Raw genomic sequence first — 19,449 nt, forward strand, 5'->3', positions numbered from 1 at the left:
TTTGTTTTGTTTTGATCCATCAATGCCTACAACAATGCCAATAGCATAGTAGTTGCTCAATAAATATGTGGACTAAATGGACATATTTTCCTTGAATTGCCTTTACATAAATCTTTGTTAAATTACTGAGATGATTTAAGATTAGAATTTTAATTCCCATGCACTCCTACAGGAAAACGTTATCTAGGGCCTCATTCCACCTTAGGTGGAGGGAGAAGATGGCGATTAAGACTGGACGAAGCACGGCCAATAGCACTGTCGAGTACGTATCTATAAATTGTGAAACATCATAGTATTGTGTGTTGTCTGGTTGTATTAAAACGATGACCAAAAAAAAAAAAAATTGTTCTTCAAGAAAATAAAATTCCACTAGCAGCAGGTCCGAATATCTTTCTTTACCGATTCCCTATTTTATTCATCTTATGCCGTGACAGGCGCCTCCAGTGGAATTCTGCGTATTTGGTTCTAAAACTGGCTTTGTCACAAACAAATCATTTGGCCCTTGACACTCACCTGTAAAATGACACTCTGACTTCCTATCCTCTGAAGAGTGTGGAGAAAACCAAATGGGAGGAAAAAAGAGGAAGAACTTCGAAAAAAATAGCGAGGTAGGATACCTGCTACGGTTACAACCTTTCAACCCTCACTTCCCTCCACCCTGACGGCCTCCACGAGGCGGCGCTCACTGCGCAGGCGCGTCCCCGCCTGCCCTGCCCAGGCCCCGGCCGGCGCCCGGCGCCCGGCGCGCGCACGCTGCCCGGCGTCCTCGCTCCCGGGGCGTCGCCCCGCGTGCGCCGGAGTTGACGAGGCCACCCCCAGCACCGGAAGTGACCCTGGCGGGTTTGCCTTCAAATTCTCGGCGAGGAGAAGCAGCGCCGGGGCTTGTGACGGTTGAACCCAGCAGTGCTGGGTCCGTGAACGGGGCAGAGGGGTTGGGACTGGGCTGGGCCCTGCTTCCTTGCCGCCTCGAGCCACGCACGGCCCTTCCCCTCCGCCTGGCGGTGGGCGGTTTCCCGAGGAGCCTCGGCAGGCACAGGTGAGTGTTCCCTCTCCCGGTGCCCTGGGATCCCCGACTCCCGTGGCCAGCTCGGCGAGGGATTAGGGGCGGACAATGGGAGCCCTCTGCGCATCCCGCTGTGAGCCTGCCCTTGCCTGCGCCGAGGTCTTTCTTAGGTCCTTGATGTTGTCGCTGACACCTGTGGCTCAGGTGACGGTTCCCCTGCCTGAGGAATCCTGTCCAGCCGAGGACTTTGGGGGGCTCTTGGCGATCCCATTTCTAGGCCTGTGTCATTAGAGACGTCTCTGGCCGGAAAAACACGTCTTTCTTTATTTCTTCGCTTTTTTGAGCGGATTTCTCCTGAATCCATTCACGCCCCCGTCCCCAAACCCTCACCCCTGAAAAACCTCGAAAGCCTTGACATTGGGATGCAGCTTCTTTTCTTACATTTTATTGGATTGGTGTGATAGCGTTGAGGATATTCTTTCTTATTTATTCTGGAGCCAGGCGTGCTCTGGGAGGCTTTTGGCCCTTTTTGTTTAGAGTTGGAACTTTAGAAAATGTATCCCTCTAAACATCGTTTCATATGGCATATTCTACGGTGACGGAGTTAGAGATAAACGTGGACCCTTAAGTGCCTTACAGTGAATAGTCTCAGCCCTTATTTAATAAAAAATAACTTTTTCTTTTAACTGCCAAGTGCCATTTTTATATCAGTTACTAAATTCCAGCAGCACAATGTTGCATCTTTCTCTCTTCAAAGCATTCACTTATGTGTTGCTCTTTGAAATCAGACCTTTGGTTACTGCTGGAAACATTCCTTCTGTTTTAGAATGTGTGCGATAGATCTTTGCCACAATGATAGAACACCCCGGTGGCAAGAAAGATTCTTGTAAAGTTCAGAGGCCTAAATGTCTCATTGTGCAGCCCTATTGTCTTTTCCAAAGGAGATGATATCTGTAATCAGTAAATTCTCACACAGAAATAGTGGCAGAACTCTTTATTTTGTATTGCTATTAACCTGTGGCCTGTATCATGCCTTAAAAAAAAGGGGGGGGGGGAGTGCTGATCAATTTCCAACATTCCTAGACTGTGGAAAGCTATGCACAGCTCTTCCATGGCATTGGTTATTGGAGAATCTTTTACATTTTACATATTCAATAGTAGGCATATTATACAACAGATTCTGCATAATATTTTGATACTGGTGTCACCGTTCTGACAAATACTAAGAATTAGAGAATTTTGTAGAATTTACTCTACTAACATTGTTGAATTTCCCTTTACAACAGTGGTTTGGGTTCTTTTTAGCTACTGACTGGTTAAAAAGATAGTGTATCAAATCAATATGGTCAGTGTTGATAACATGCTAAATAGATTTTGCTTGTGGTGTTTATTGGCACAATTTGAATATAGCTTTTAAATTACATTTTGATTGTTATATTCACTGATTTATTTTTGTTTTATTCAGGGGAAACTGAGAGAAAGTTTACCAAATATATATATGTGTATTATTTTTTCCTGAGCAGTTTTTTTTTTCTTTTGGCACTCTTTTGATAACTTTCTCATGCTTCTTGAGCATTAATCATATGATGATTATAAAGGTAAGAAAAATGCATGCCATGCTGTAATTGGTCATGGGTCACTCATTTATTGTATTTTTTCATAATCATTAATGACTGACTGTAAATCAGTATTATGGTTGTTTTTATATCCCAGAGATGAACATTCTGAACGTTGCTTAATAGCGTGTTGTCACTTTTAGAGTTACACACACTTGATTTATTGAAATGCCTTCAAGAAAATGTGTGATTGAGGTTCATTTGTTTTTATTTTAGGACATCAGTTTTACAGATAAATATTTTTAACATTGATGTTGATTTTTTAGCCTGAGCTTAATAATATGTTATGCTTGTTTCTTTTTCGTAAGTAAAGAATAACACCTAGGATAGATCAAATGATGTCCCTTCTTCTAAACATCAAGGTTTTAAAAGTTTAATTCTTATTTTTTTTAAGTTTATTTATTTTTGAGAGACAGAGCACAAGCGGGAGACAGGCAGAGAGAGAGTGGGAGAGAGAGAATCCCAAGCAGGCTCTGTGCTGTCAGTGCAGAGCCTGATGCAGGGCCTGAACCCACAAACTATGAGATCATGGCCTGAGCTGAAAACAAGAGTTGGGCACTTAACTGACTGAGCCACCCAGGCGCTCAGGTTTAATTCTTATTTTTGTCTTCTGTGCGATTCCTTGCAACAGGGTAGGTGCTCTGTAAATATTTCTTGAATGACTGACCTATGCACATTACAGTAAAAACTGCACTTATTAGTGGAGCCCAGTCTAACTCCTTAAAATTGAGTTGATATGGTCTCGTTTTTTTAGGTGTGGAGTAGGGAGGTCCCCATATTTGTTGTTTTGGGAGAGAGTAGGAATCTTAGAACTCAGATGTTTGCGTCTGTTCCTATTTTGTGTGTGTGTGTGTGTGTGTGTATTATATTTTATTTTTTATTTTTTAAAATTTACATCCAAATTAATTAGCATATAATGCAACAATGATTTCAGGAGTAGATTCCTTAGTGCCCCTTACCCATTTAGCCCATCCCCCCTCCCACAACCCCTCCTGTAACCCTCAGTTTGTTCTCCATATTTATGAGTCTCTTCTGTTTTGTCCCCCTCCCTGTTTTTATATTATTTTTGTTTTCCTTCCCTTATGTTCATCTGTTTTGTCTCTTAAAGTCCTCATATGAGTGAAGTCATATGATTTTTGTCTCTCTCTGACAATTTCACTTAGCATAATAGCCTCCAGTTCCATCCACGTAGTTGCAAATGGCAAGATTTCATTCTTTTTGATTGCCGAGTAATACTCCGTTGTATTTATATACCACATCTTCATTCATCCTTCGGTGGACATTTGGGCTCTTTCCATACTTTGGTTATTGTTGTTATACTTTGTATACTTCCATACTTTGGTTATTGCTGCTATAAACATGGGGGTGCATGTGTCCCTTTGAAACAGCACACTTGTATCCCATGGATAAATGCCTAGTAGTGCAATTGCTGGGTCATAGGGTAGCTCTATTTTTAGTTTTTTGAGGAACCTCCATACTGTTTTCCAGAGTGGCTGCACCAGCTCGCATTCCCACCAACAATGCAAAAGAGATTCTCTTTCTCCGCATCCTTGCCAACATCTGTTGTTGCCTGAGTTATTAATGTTAGCCATTCTGATAGGTGTAAGGTGGTATCTCATTGTGGTTTTGATTTGTATTTCCCTGATGATAAGGGATGTGGAGCATTTTTTCATGTGTCAGTTGGCCATCTGAATGTCTTCTTTGGTGAAGTGTCTATTCATGTCTTTTGCCCATTTCTTTTTTTTTTTTAATTTTTTTAATGTTTTATTTATTTCTGAGACAGAGAGGGACAGAGCATGAGCAGGGGAGGGGCAGAGAGAGAGGGAGACACAGAATCTGAAACAGGCTCCAGGCTCTGAGCTGTCAGCACAGAGCCTGATGCGGGGCTTGAACTCACAGACCACGAGATCATGACCTGAGCTGAAGTCGGACGCTCTACCAACTGAGCCACCCAGGTGCCCCTGCCCATTTCTTCACTGGATCTGTTGCCTATTCTTTTTCCGTCTCTTTGATCACTTCTTTCCCCTAATCCTGAAGGAGAAAACAATAGTCTAAGTCTCTTTGTGGAGATACCACACCACAGCAAATATTAAGTTTGTTAGAAATTTTGCTGTAATATTTTTTATTATTTAAAAGTTTTGACTCTGGGGGTGTCTAGGTGATTCAGTTGAGTGTCCGACTCTTGATCTTGGCTCAGGTCATGATCTCACAGTTCATGGGTTCAAGCTCCAAGTCGGGCTCTGTGCCAACAGTGTGGAGCCTGCTTGAGATTCTCTCTGTCTCCCTCTCTCTCTCAAAATAAAGAAATAAACTTTAAAAATAAAATAAAGTAAAAATTTTGACTCTGTTACTTGAATTAAAATTTCATGTTGCATCTTACTTAGTTTAGATAAATTGATTTAGTCATCAGCTAAAATAAATGCACAAGCCATGTAAGCAAAATGTTGGTTCTTAACCAACCAACAGGTTGGTTGATGCCTAAAGTAGGCATCACCTATGGTTATTTTTCTCTTTGATAATGTCTAATCATGAATCTGACTTTCTGGACAATCTGATTATTTTTATTTAAGGAAATTTTTTTTTAAAGTTTATTTATTCTGAGAGAAAAAGGAGCATGCAGGAGGAGCAGAGAGACAGGGAGAGAGAGAATCTCAAGCAGGCTCCACACTGGCAGCACAGAGTGAACGAACTGAGAGATCATGACCTGAGCCCAAAGTCAGAGTTGGATGCTTAACTGACTGAGCCACCCAGCTGCCCTGTGTACAATCTCATTTTTATAAGTGTTCTATTAATTGAACCAGTGGATAGTCTTTACTGTTCATGGTGGTTAAAATTTGGTCAAGGGGGCCCTGGGTGGCGCAGTCGGTTAAGCATCCGACTTCAGCCAGGTCACGATCTCGCGGTCCAGGAGTTCGAGCCCCACGTCAGGCTCTGGGCTGATGGCTCAGAGCCTGGAGCCTGTTTCCGATTCTGTGTCTCCCTCTCTCTCTGCCCCTCCCCTGTTCATGCTCTGTCTCTCTCTCTCCCAAAAATAAATAATAAAAACGTTGAAAAAAAAATTAAAAAAAAATTTGGTCAATAGGCTTTTCTCCAAATATATTAATTTCTTCAAAAATTGCCAGATTTTTGGGTGGCACAGTTGGTTAAGCATCCGACTTCAGCTCAGGTCTTGATCTCAAGGTCTGTGGATTAGAGCCCTACAGGCTGACAGCTCAGAGCCTGGAACCTGTTTCAGATTCTGTGTCTCCCTCTCTCTCTGCCCCTTTCCTGCTCGTGCTCTGTCTCTCTCTCAACAATAAATAAACTTAACAAAATATTTTTTAATTGCCAGATATTGTGCTAGGTAGACCTCATTTCTGTACTTCTGCAGAGTAGTTTTAGAAATGATAAGGTTATATTCTTGGACATTTGAGAATCTCATAAATTTGCAGTGTTGATATTCATTTGAGAAAGCTTTCTTAGAGACTACTGGACGAATAGGAAAATTTATTTTTGTCTCACATTTAATCAACTAAGGACATTTTTTTAATGTTTATTGATTTTTTTTAAATATTTATTTTTGAGAGAGAAATAGAACACAAGTGGGGGCGGGGCAGAGAGAGAGAGGGAGACACAGAATCTGAAGCAGGCTCCAGGCTCCGAGCTGTCAGCACAGAGACTGATGTGGGGCTCAAACCCATGAACTGTGAGATCATGACCTGAGCTGAAGTCGGAAGCTTAACCTACTGAGCCACCCAGGTGCCCGTTTGTTTATTTTTGAGAGAGAGAGTGCAAGCGGGGGAAGGGCAGAGAGAGAGGGAGGGACAGAGGATCCAAACTGGACTATGTGTGGATAGCATTACGAGTCTGATGCAGAGCTTGAACTCACAAACCGTGAGATCACCATCTGAGCCAAAGTCGGATGCTCAACCAATTGAGCCACACAGGTGCCCCTGATATTATTTTCAGTAAACACATTGTTTCTTTGACAATCAAGAGTTTTTCAGGTCATTTTTAATATGGCCTTGGATTGACTTTTACATTTGTTTGTTAGAAAATGCCAATTCATTGGATGCTAAGGAATTTTATCTGACTAGAAGTACTCATAACACAGAACCTTCAATGAAGGCCTGGAGTGAATTCTACAAGGTTTGGGATTTTGAATCATGGCCCTCAAAACAAAAAGTAGGGGGAGGCACCTATGTATAAGTAACAACTTGATTTAGAATTTGTTTTTTAGTAGGAGGACATGAAGAAAGATGTGGAGGGGGTCAGTTAAGGAAAAGACATAGAGGCTTGACACCCAACTCCTCTAGAGCCACTGTTTACTGCCAGCGCCTGGCCCCAGCTCTACTCTTCTAACATCGTTTCCCAGACTAGGTGTCACCGTAGGGCATTTATAGCTTCAGGGTAGGAGCCATCACACAGTTCTGGTCAGGAAGAGTTGAGGACCAAGGAATGTGAGAGTGCTGAGGGTCGGGAACTGGACAAAGGTAAGAAATCTTAGTGGTTATAACAAAAACCTGGCAGTATGCGTTCCTTCAAAGATTGATTATCTGCTGTGTGCCAGACATGGCTCTGGGTGCTGGGGATCGGTCAGTAAGTAACAGAGAGCCATGGTCTCTGGGCATGGAGCTTTTATCAAGATGAAATATTTACAGTGGTCATGATTCCATGGAATCACTATTTAGGTCATGGAATTTTTTGTCTTTTGGACCTCAGATGCTCAGTCTTGAGTTAGTTCATAGCTGTATTTCTTCATAACAAATTACTCCAAAACTTAGTCCCTTGAAACAACAAACTTTTATCTCACAGTTTCTTTGGTTAGGCTGTGGGCATGGCTTAGCTGGGTGCTTGTGCTTCAGAGTCTTTCCCAGGCTGTAATCAAGGTAGCAGTCATGGCTGCCATCAGCTCAAGACTCAACTGAGGAAGGATTGGCTTCCAGGCTCCCTTACATGGTGATGGCAGGATTCAGCTCCTCACTGGCTGTTGGCCTGGGGTCCCCCTCAGTTCTTTGCCATGTGAGCCTCTGCACAGGACAGCTTAGAGCTGCCAGCAAGAGGCTGTGAGCAAGATGGAAGTCACAGTCAAATCTCAGAGGTGACATTCCATAATTTTTGCTTATTCTGTCTATTAACAAGCTCATATTCAAGGGAAGGTGATTACACAAGGGTAGGGATATCAGGGGGCATCTTAGAGGCTATATGTTGATACAAGACTCTTCTTTTGTAGTGTGTATTATTTGTTTTTTCCTTAGCCTTCATCTTCTTTCTCCACTTATATTCTGTATCTTACCCTCCAAAGATACTCTAATATATTTAATATGTGTTTTTTGATGTGTATATATCCCTGACAAAAGAGTGTTTTATATAGTATATATATTTTGAATTTACAAAATGCTATTGTGATCTAAATCTTGTTCTGTGTCTGGGTTTTATTTCACCCAACCCTGTATTTCAGTGATCTATGCATGTTGCTATTTTTAAATTTTGTCAATTGCTTCCTCTTCTACATGGTATTCCATAGTATGCATCCACCACATTTTCTTACCCATTTCTCTAGCAGGGAATAGGTTGATTGCCTCCAACTCCTTGATTTCTCAAATAATTCTGTCATTAACATCCTAAAACAAGTCTCTGGAGGGAGCTGCGGGTGAGACTTCCTCTGGAATATTTAGAGAAGAGTGGGATTTCTGGGTTGTATATTTGCATATGTAATTTCTCTAAGTACTGCCAGATTGCTCTCCAAAATGACTATACCAGTTTATGTCTACACATTATATGTGAGGGTTTCTTTTTTCCCAAATCCTTGCCAGTACTTAGTATTATTAGATTTACCATTTTGTTTTTAATCTGGTGAATGTAAAAGGGGTTTCTGATTACTTTCATTTGCATTCATCTGTTAATAGTATCTGTACTTGTAGCCATTTGGATTTTCCCTTCCATGAATTGCCCTTTATTCTCTCTACTTTTTTCGTATGAAGTCCTTTTGTCCATTAGAATGAGGAATTATCAGAATGGATTTTCTTTTGTTGAGAGCAAGAGAAAGAGACAGGGAGAGAGAGCATGCATGGAGGAGGAGGAGGAGGGGCAGAAGGAAAGGGAGAGAGAATCTTAAGCAGGCACCAGCCACTTCCAGTACAGAGTCCAACACAGGGCTTAGATCATGACCTGAGCCAAAATCAGTCAACATTAACTGACTTGAGCCACCCAGTTGCCCCAAGGATGGATTTTCTGATCTTAAATTACCTTTGCTTTCCTGCTATAAATCTTTTTTTTTTTTTTTAAGGTTTATTTACTTAAGTAATCTCTACACCCAACATGGGGCTCAAACTCACGACCCCAAGGTCAAGAGTTACATGCTCTTCCAGTTGAGCCAGCCAGGTGCCCCCTGGGATAATTCTTGACCAGAGATAGTGTGTGTTTTGAAACATTGTTAGCTCTTATTTTTGTTCATAAGCAAAGTGGGCTTTATATTGTTCTTATTCAATTTTGAAATTGAGGTGAGCCCAGCCTCCTAAAAGAGTTGGTCAGTTTTTCCGTTGTTTTCTCAGTCAACTTTTATGTTATTAGAATTACCTTCTATTTAGAAGTTAGTTGTAAAACCCACCTATAAAAAATCCTCTGGGCCTGAAGCTTTTTAAAGGTAGAGGTCTCTCATTAAAACTTCAATTTCGTGGCGCCTGGGTGGCTCAGTCGGTTAAGCATCCGACTTCGGCTCAGGTCACGATCTCGCGGTCCGTGAGTTCGAGCCCCGCGTCGGGCTCTGTGCTGACAGCTCAGAGCCTGGAGCCTGCTTCGGATTCTGTGTCTTCTTCTCTCTCTGCTCCTCCCCTACTTGTGTTCTGTCTCTGTCTGTCTCTCAAAAAATAAATAAATAAATAAATAAATAAATGTAAAAAAATTTTTTTAAATTTCATTTTCTAGTAAATAAGAGAAGAAACATTTTTAAACGAGAAAAAAAATTTCTTTCAATTCAAGACTGTCTAGTTATTTCCTCTTTTTCATTTTGTATTTTATTTATTTGCATGTTCTTTTTTCTTTTCCTTTAATCAGACTTGCCAAGATTTGCTTCTCAATTTTTTAATGACTCATATTTTGCTTTTTTTAAAAAGTCTTTTCCAGTGTTTTGGGATTTTCTTCCTCTCCTTTCCTCTCCCCTCCCCTCCCCTCTCCTCTCTTCCACTCTCCTCTCCTCTTTGTTTTTATTTAAAGTTGGCCCTTTATCTTCTCCCTTCATGTACTTTTTGGTCTGCTCTGTTAGTCTTTATCTAGCTTCTTGAATTGATGGCTTAGCCCAATTATGTTTACTTTCTTGGGGGGTGGGGGGGTGTGGTGTGCTGAGTCTCTGCTGTCTTATTCAACCACCTCCATCATTTCCTGGTGTCCCAGTTGTGTGCTGTCCCAGTCCTGCCAGTAGGGATTCTGAGCCTGGAAACTGATATTCCTAAGAACTGTCTTTCTTAGTTGTTACCATCTAGCCTAAACTGAATGGAAGTGTGGCAGCAAGAGACCACTCACGGAGCTGTCCTGTTGACCTCTGTTTTTATCAGTTCCCCAATCTATCCAGGCCTACGTTTGCCATGATGTCTCCATCCAGCTGCTCTTCTGACCTATAGCAGTAAGTGTGGGTAGGGTCAGCAAGGATGGCCCAGGAGAATAGACCTCAGAAAGGCACAGATAGAAAAATCTAACCTGGCCCTATTTCCCTCCAAGCTGCCTTGTACCTCCCCACACAGTGGGACCGAAATCACCATCTGGTATTTCAGTGTTTTTTCAGAATTTTGTATTCAGTTCTAGGATCCATGAACCTTCTACAAAGTAACTGTGGCTCTTCTAGAATTGGTTTTCAGGAAGGGGCCAGTTGCTGTCTTGGCTTCTTAGTTTGCCCCCTACTTAGGAATTGAACCTCATACTGAGATTAAAGATGTTTGGGTTTAAAGATCCTAATAAGGGGCGCCTGGATGGCTCAGTCGGTTAATGTCCTACTCTTGATTTCAGCTCAGGTTATAATCTCGTGGTTTGGGAGTTTGAGCCCTGCATCCGGCTCTGCACTGACAGTTTGGAGCCTGCTTGGGATTCTCTTCTCCTCTCTCTGTCCCGCCTTCTTTCTCTCTCTCTCTCTCTCTCTCTCTCTCTCTCTCTCTCTCTCTCTCTCACACACACACACACACACACACACACACACACACACTCACACTCACACACACACAAAGTCTAGTGGCACCTGGGTGGCTCACTTAACCAACCAACTTCAGCTTAGGTCATGATCTCGCGGTTCGTGAGTTTGAGCCCCGCATCGGGCTCTGGGCTGACAGCTGGAGCCTGGAACCTGCTTCGGATTCTGTGTGTCCCTCTCTCTGTGCCCTTTCCCTACTTGTGTTCTGTCTCTCCTCTCTCTCTCTCTCAAAAATAAATAAACATTTAAAAAAACTTTAAAAAGTCTATAAAAAAGTAAAGATTCTAGTAAATAATACATGAGATGTATTAAGCCTAACTGGGTGGAGGTGCAGCAGCTGCGCCTTTATTTATTTATTTAACTTTTTTTTTTTTTTTGAGAGTGCGTGCAGGCGCATGGGGGATGGGCAGAGAGAGAGGTTGACCGAGGATCCCACACAGGCTCCATACTGAGAGCAGAAAGCCCTGTGTGCGGCTCGAACTCACGAACTGTGAGATCATGACCTGAGCCGAAGTCAGATGCTTAACTGACTGAGCACCTGGGTGCCCCCACAGTTGTGCCTTTGGTGGTTAGAGACTGCGAACTGCCAAAGACTGGCCGGGAATGGAAGCCTGAGGCTCTTGGTGTGATTTTGACAACCCTGCGTCTCCACTGAGGTGATCCCATCTCCCTGTAATCTCTGTCCTAGGGAGCAAGTGTCCTCCCTTTTCTGCCCTGCTGTAGATAGCAGTGCTGGTTTTTAACTTTTCTGCCTGGCAATATTTCCTGTTAATCTTGCTTTATACAGTCCTCTAATTCCGGCTGTGTGGGTTTGATTACCTTCTCTTGTCTATTTGGCAGGAAATCTTTCTAGTCCTGTGTGTAATGTAGTGTTTGTTAGATATTCCTGGTTGGTCTGCCATCATTCTCCTTGCTCTGCACACTAGCTAAACAGTCTGCACTAAATTAAACTCAAGAATTTTGCTTGGCATGCTTTTTCACAAAACCTCATCCCCGATTAGAGAATTTAAATAATAACACAAGAGCCATAGTGGTCTCTATCAGACTTAAGCTCTGTTGCGACACTTGACCCATAGGTGGGGTGGGGAAGGGAGGGGTCAAAACCACAATTTTAAGAAAGCCTCTGGCTAGATTAGGCTAGCTAGAGAGGGCCCCACATTGAAGTCATCTCTGTTCATCTGTGAGACACAGCTGTTTGAGTAGCCCACTGACAAAAGGAGTCAGAAAAAAAATCATCTCGTTTCCTTCACACATCTGTCTCTTCTCAGCTTTCCTGTGTTTTCTAGTTCCACAGCCTTGGAACTTCATTCATTTGAACTCAGAGCAGTTCTTTCACCGTGCGTTTCAAATTTCTTTTTATTTTGAGAGCCACTACCCTAACTTACTTTGAACTACACCATGCTATATGCAGTTAGTAATAGTAATTATTGTCAACATCAATGAAGCTGACGTTTACCGAGCACCTACTTCTGATGCTTTATAGCCACATCCATATATCCATATCCTACTAATACAGAGACTGTGATAGAGATAGTTTTAGGGAAGATGCAGGGGAGGTTGACATCCTATTATTTGCCAAGTAGTATGCTAGATACTTTAAATAGTCATTTATTCCTTATAGTGCACGTCTTGGGAAGTAGTACTATCTCAGTTTTACATATTGAAAAACTGAAGCTTAGAAACGTTAAAGGATTTGACCAAGGTGTCAGAATTAGAATTCTAACCAAGATTGTTCTAACTTCAAAACACATGTTTTCAAACCACTTTCCAAAACTGTCTGACATTGTGCACTTGCTCTGCACTTGTTCAGTAACACTTGCATGTCATACACTGAGGATAGTCTCACATCTTTCAGATATAAATCCTGCTCTCCAAGAAAAGATAAGACATATATCAGTAACTGTAATTCAGAGTAGGCACATGTCTTGCTATGAAAGGTCCCAGTAAAGTGCCAGGGGGCATTAGAAGGCGGAGAGTTTATTTCAAACTGAGAAGTTCAGAGGGCAGACAGACTGGGAGAACTGCCCTCTGAGCTGGGCTTTGACACATCAGGGTTCGTTTCCCCATGGGAACCTAGAAACTTCTTTGAAGGAGTGGAAATGGCACGAGCAAATACAGAGATGGACAGCGCAGTGTGTGTGATTGTGAGCATGTTGACAGAGCCCTGGAAAGTATACTTGAAAGAAATTACGTGTTGCAACTTATTTTTCAGAGACCTGTGAAAATGTTTCTTTTCTTTTTTTTTTTTTTTTTAGCTTACAATTGAGCATGAGTCTTCTCATGATTAGTGAGAATGTAAAATTGGCTCGTGAATATGCATTGCTGGGGAACTATGACTCTGCCATGGTCTATTACCAGGGAGTTCTTGACCAGATGAACAAGTATCTGTATTCAGTCAAAGATACCTATCTCCAGCAGAAATGGCAACAGGTGAGAATCGTGGCTGCTGTATGTTTTAATGGTGTAAGTACTCAGAAGAGAAGACGTGGAGGTTGTCAGGGCTTTTTGCAGTTATACATGAAGAGTGATTTGTTACATGGATTTGTATACAATGTTACTTGAATTTCTTTTTTATATTAGTAATAGTCTATATTCACCATCATCGGTATTATGAGTTCTCAATTATAGTTGTTGGAATCTAATAGATGAAAGAAATAATTTTGACCTTTTTTTCTAAATCACATTTTTTACCTTTTACCTGGTAAAATTAGAATGGACTTTATTAAGCCATTGTTGAAACTGCAGATGGCACCCAGATCTCATGGGTACCGTACTTTCTGTAGACTGTTAGGAAGCAGACTATATTTGAATCCCATTTGAGGAATGTTAGTCACTGAGGATCAATAGAAATTTACAGGTGGAAAGTGTAGAAGTTATAAGTCCACTTGAAGGTGGCATTTCTAACAAGGTTCAACTTTATCACAGAGGAAAAAAATATGACAGAATTTAATAGTCTTTTTGAGGTGGTCTTCTCGGTTGAATATTTCCCTCAGATTCTACTAAACTGCTTCTTTGATAGTATTCCATACTTGTCCTTAATTTCTTTAAAAGAGAGAAGTATCCTACCTCTTTGAACTTAAACCTTTTCCCCTAAATCTGTCTGCATGTTCCTTACATTACCAGAAGAGGAAAATAGTTTATTTCATAGAGTCTTAAGTTTGTCACTGAAAGATTTTTGTTCTGTAGGCTGGAGACTTTTATTTTAAAAGTCTGAGCCTTTTTTTTGTAAAGATACTAAATCATTTAGCTTTGTTTTTTAAAAGACTTTTTTATTTTTATGTAATCTCTACATCCAACATGGGGCTCAAACTCACAACCCTGAAATAGAGAGTCACACGCTCTACCAACTGAGCCAGCCTGGCACCCCTCGTTTAGTTTTAAAACAAAACATTACCAACTTTATTTCAATATTTTGTGTATGTTGTTTTTAAATTGAATCAGCAATGCTTAAAACAATCTTGGTTGTGTGTGAATTGGGCCATTTTCATCTGAAGCCATATTTTTCAAACTGTGGGTTGCAATCCATTAATGAGTTATGAAATTAGTGCATTCTCATCACCATTTTGAGAGTCAGCCACATACCATGAAAACCATTAGAGAATCAACTTAGAAAAGTATTATTCAAACTTTCCAAAAAGAAAGTTATAGCTATCGTCAATTTGTTATGTAATTTGAATATGAATCATAAGTCAGGAACGTGGCTTAATTATTCAGAATATTTAATTCATTTTGTCTTGCAGTTGAAAACAAAAACTTAATCGTTCTTAAAATTTTGACAGAATATTTGGGTGTGATTTACAGTACAGCTGATGTCAAAATGAAGGTTTCTAACATCTGTAATAAATGGCCCTAGTTTAATCTTGGCAGTGAATTATCAGTTACAGATATAAAGAGTCATATTCTCCGTTGAAACCAGGTTTGGCAGGAAATAAATGTGGAAGCTAAGCATGTTAAAGATATCATGAAGACACTGGAGAGCTTTAAACTAGACCACACTCCACTGAAAGCTGCCCAACACGAACTTCCAGCATCCGAGGGGGAGGTCTGGTCCCTGCCTGTACCTGTTGAACGAAGGTAAGTAGACACCTTTTAAGACACAAATTAGCATAGGAAACTGACAACATTGGTCACATCTAGGAGAACTAGGTGGCAGGGAGACAGGAACAGGAGAGCATTTTTTACTGAATGCCTTTTATAGCGCTTATACTATGGGTCATCTAACTATGACCTATAAGACCTATATCAATAAATTGAACTTAGGTGGGAATAAGCCGAAAACATGCTTTTGTGAATGAGCTTATAATAGTGGAGACATTATCTGAGGGAAGGAGCATGGGGCTGGGAACTGAAATATCTGGGCTCTCATTCTATCTTTTCCACTTTCTGTAGTTTTGGGAAAAGCATCTAACCTTTTCTAGGCCTCTAATTTTTCTTATGTAAAGTGAGGAAGTTAGATTAAAGCAGTGGTTCTCAAATAGGCTATCACAGAATACTTCTATTCATCAAAATTGCTAAAATGAGAAATGGGCTTTTTAAAAAAATAGTTTAATAAATTTTTTAAAGTTTATTTATTTATTTTGAGAGAGAGAGAGAGAGAGAGAGAGAGAGAGAGAAAATCCCGAGCAAGCTCCACACTGTCAGTGCAGAGCCTGACTCAGGGCTTGAGCTCGTGAACCGTGAGATCATGATCTGAGCCAAAATCAAGAATCAGATGCTTCACCAACTGAGCCACCCCGAAAAATGAGTTTTTTTTTTTTTTTTAAGATTAATTTTGAGAGAGAGTGCAAGCGGGGAGGGGCAGAGAGAGAAGGGACAGAAGATCCAAAGGGGGCTCCGTGCTGACAACAGTGAGCCCAATGCAGGGCTCGAACTCACAAGCCATGAGATCGTGACCTGAGCCGAAGTTGGACACTCAATCTACTGAGCCACCCAGGTGCCCCAAAATGGGCTTTTTGATTCACAGAAAAATAAATAAATAAATAAATAAATAAATAAATAAATAAATAAATAAATAAAATGTTCTCTATTTTAGGTTTCTCTTTGACATTTTCCCCCCAGGTTCCTATTACCTGTAGCTGGCCAATATCACTTTAGTGGTGATATTTCCAGAATGTTGTACACAGCCAGTTGTGCTTAGTTTCACTGCACATTTTTTAATGGATATCACTTGTCTGTTTCACTGACATAATAGATTTCTAGTTTGTATTGTGGGTTTAAATATGCAAATATAGCATTCTGTAAAGAACACCAACTTGCAGATTCTTTGACTCCTAATCAGTTTGAGAACCTTGCACTAAGACTTTGCTCAGATGTTTTTCAGTTTCACGTTGTCATTGTAACTCTCAATTCTTGATTCTATTTTACAATAGGTTTGTTAGATATTGAGTGCTCACGTGTCCTAACCACTATTAGAGACTACACATGTTATTTCATTTATTCACAGTTAGCCTTTCAAATAAGCCATGTTCTTTTTTTTTGTATTTTAGATAAGATAGCTTGAAGTACAGTGCAGTCAGATAACTTTTTCCCATTATCACAAAGCTAATAATTGGTGGAGCTAGAGTTTGAACCCAGATATATTTGATTACAAAGCTGGAATTCTCTGCCATACCACTTATTCTCAAACTCTAGTATACCTAAGATCTATTGGGAAACTCATTAAAATGTAGATGCTGGGTGTTCACTCCTGAGAGTCTGATAAAATACGGGCATACCTAGGAGATAGTTGTGGGTTCAACAAAGTCACATAAATATTTTGGTTTCCCAGTGCATATAAAAGTTATGTTTACACTATACTGTAATCTGTTAAGTGTGCAATAGCATTATGTCTTAAAAAAACAATGTACATACCTTAATTGAAAAATACTTTATTGCTGCAGTGCCTGGGTGGCTCAGTTGGTTAAGCATCTGACTCTTGGTTTTGGCTTAGGTCATGAACTTGCAGTTTGTGAGTTCAAGCCCCGCATGGGGCTCTGCAGAGCCTGCTTGGGATTCTCTCTCTCTCTCTCTCTCTCTCTCTCTCTCTCTCTCTCTTCCTGTGTCTCTCTCTGCCCATTCCACATGCTCTCCCTCTCTAAATAAATAAATACACTTAAAAAAATAAAATAAAAATATTCTGTTGCTAAAAAATGGTAACCGTTATCTGGGCTTTCAACAAGTTATAATCTCCGATCACAGATCACCATAACAAATCTAATAATAATGAGAAAGTTTAAAACATTACAAGCATCACCAAAATGTGACACAGAGACACAAAATGAGCAAATGCTGTAGGAAAAATGGCACCAACGGACTTGATAGGTTGCCACAAACCGCAGTTTGTAAAAACACATCCAACAACATCCACATCATACTAGTGGTCCATGGGTCACACTTTGAGAAGCACATGCCACAATGCTCCCTTTCCACTTTATGATCAGCTAATGGGTACCGCCACTTTAATTTTCCTCAGCTCCAGGTAAAAGTACTAATATTGTGTTATTGACTCATAACTTTTTATTTAATTTTTTTTTAACGTTTATTTATTTTTGACACAGAGAGAGACAGATCATGAACGGGGGAGGGTCAGAGAGAGGGAGACACAGAATCCAAAACAGGCTCCAGGTTCTGAGCTGTCAGCACAGAGCCCAACGCGGGGCTCGAACTCACGGACTGCAAGGTCATGACCTGAGCCGAAGTCAGCTGCTTAACCGACTGAGCCACCCAGGCGCCCCAACTCACTTTTTAATATTTACTAAATTTTTCCTTTGCTCATAAGCACTTATTTGTACTATTTTTTCTGTTATATTTTGGTTTTAAAGGGTTATGTATAATCTACATAGTTAACCATGTTCTTATTGGTTGTTTTCCCCTTTTTATTATTATAAAGTCAATATTTGTGGGTAAATCTTTTTCTACATTTATGATTACCTTTTTCTTAATTTCAGTAGAACAAATCATAGCTGAGTCAAGTTGCGTTTTTATTTTTTCTTGCCTAGAAATATGTTTTACTTCTATTTACTTTCTTTTTTCTTTCCTTTTCTGGAGAATCATCATTTGGCCCATGTATTATTAGTCTGTTCGTGTTGCCATAACAAATTACCCCAGACTGGATGACTTAACAGAAATTTATTTCTTTATTTTTCACAGTTCTGGAGGCTAAAAAGTCCAAGATCAAAGTGCTAGCTAGTTTGGTTCCTGGTGAAGACTCTTCCTAAGCAGACAGCTGCTTTCTCTCTGTGCTTACATGGCAGAGGGAATGAGCAAACTCTCTGTGTCTCTTAGAAGGACACAGTCCTCACATCAAGGCTTTATTTAACTTTTTTTTTTTTTTAAAGTAGGCTTCACGCCCAGTGTGGGGCTTGAACTCACAACCCTGAGATCAAGAGTCACATGCTTTACTGAATGAGCCAGCCAGGCACCCCCAACTGTAATTAATCCTGTACCCTAAATGGTTTCATTGGGAGTGAGGGATTTAACATAATGAAGTGGGGGAGGGCACAAACATTCAGTCTATAACAGCCCTGTAACTCATCTCTCAGTCATTGGTAAGAACTTTCCAATGAATACATGTGCCCAGTGAAAATTTAGTTGATTTCAATGTTTTGTTTTTTTTATTTTGAGAGAGAGCATGAGTTGGGGAGAGGGACAGAGAGAGAAAGAGAGAGAGAGAAAGAAGCAGGCTTCATGCGCAGTATGGAGCCCAATGTGGGGCTTGATCCTACAACCCTGGGATCACGACTTGAGCCAAAATCAAGAGTTGGACTCTCAACCAGCTGAGCAACTCAGACACACCCCCTTTATTTATTTATTTTTAATTAAAAAAATTTTTTTTAATGTTTATTTCTGAGACAGAGCATGAGTGGGGGAGGGGCAGAGAGAGAGGGAGACACAGAATCCGAAGCAGGCTCCAGGCTCTGAGCCATCAGCCCATAGCCCGACGTGGGGCTCGAACTCACAGACCGTGAGATCATGACCTGAGCCGAAGTTGGTTGCTCAACCAACTGAGCCACCCAGGTACCCCATATTTTTAATTTTTTTTAATGTTTATTTTATTTTTGAGAGAGAGAGAGACAGAACATGAGCAGGGGAGGAGCAGAGAGAGAGGGAGACACAGAATCTGAAGCAGTAGAACAAATCATAGCAGGCTGAATCTGAAGCAGGCTCCAGGCTCTGAGCTGTCAGCACAGAGCCTGACACGGGGCTCGAACTCATGAAGCGTGAGATCGTGATCTGAGCCGAAGCCGGACGCTTAACCGACTGAGCCACCCAGGCGCCCCTGTAAATTTCTCTTCTTTGACGTTATTTGCCGCATCTTTGTTTCTTCCTGGAGTTTATTTTACTTGCTCCCTCAACTGACTGTCCTTCAAACCTATTTTTTGTTAGCCTTCATTTGTACTTATGCTTAAGAGAGCTTGTTCTTTCTTGAACTCTGTTGGTGATTCTTGTCATCAGCTAGATTTTAGTCCATTTAAGAACAGATTCAGTTGATCCAGTTTTCTCTTCTATGGTTGTACGCAGAAATGTTGACACAAGGAGGTTCACTGAGCCTTTTATTTTTTTTTTTTATTTTTTTATTTTTTTATTTTTTTTTTTTAACTTTTTATTTATTTTTGAGACAGAGACAGAGCATGAACGGGGGAGGGGCAGAGAGAGAGGGAGACACAGAATCGGAAGCAGGCTCCAGGCTCCGA

General features: G+C 40.8%; 1 protein-coding gene across 2 annotated transcripts in view; it reads left to right on the plus strand.

The window, feature by feature from the left end:
- The first annotated feature begins 503 nt into the window (after nucleotides 1–503).
- The window catches only part of KATNA1 (katanin catalytic subunit A1), a 41,976-nt gene continuing 23,030 nt past the window's right edge, over nucleotides 504–19,449 (plus strand). The window contains exons 1-3 of one of the 2 annotated variants that reach the window (XM_040448915.1): nucleotides 504–608; nucleotides 13,033–13,207; nucleotides 14,694–14,851. In XM_040448915.1, coding sequence (XP_040304849.1) covers nucleotides 13,046–13,207; nucleotides 14,694–14,851 — 320 coding nt within the window. In that variant the 5' untranslated portion in view covers nucleotides 504–608; nucleotides 13,033–13,045. Of the gene's footprint in view, nucleotides 609–777; nucleotides 1,037–13,032; nucleotides 13,208–14,693; nucleotides 14,852–19,449 lie in introns of those variants that run through there. The other variant, XM_040448916.1, reaches the window with a different exon arrangement.

This window comes from Herpailurus yagouaroundi, unplaced genomic scaffold (assembly GCF_014898765.1).
Source record: "Herpailurus yagouaroundi ecotype Mexico unplaced genomic scaffold, PumYag 198, whole genome shotgun sequence".
NCBI classification, from domain to species: domain Eukaryota; kingdom Metazoa; phylum Chordata; class Mammalia; order Carnivora; family Felidae; genus Herpailurus; species Herpailurus yagouaroundi.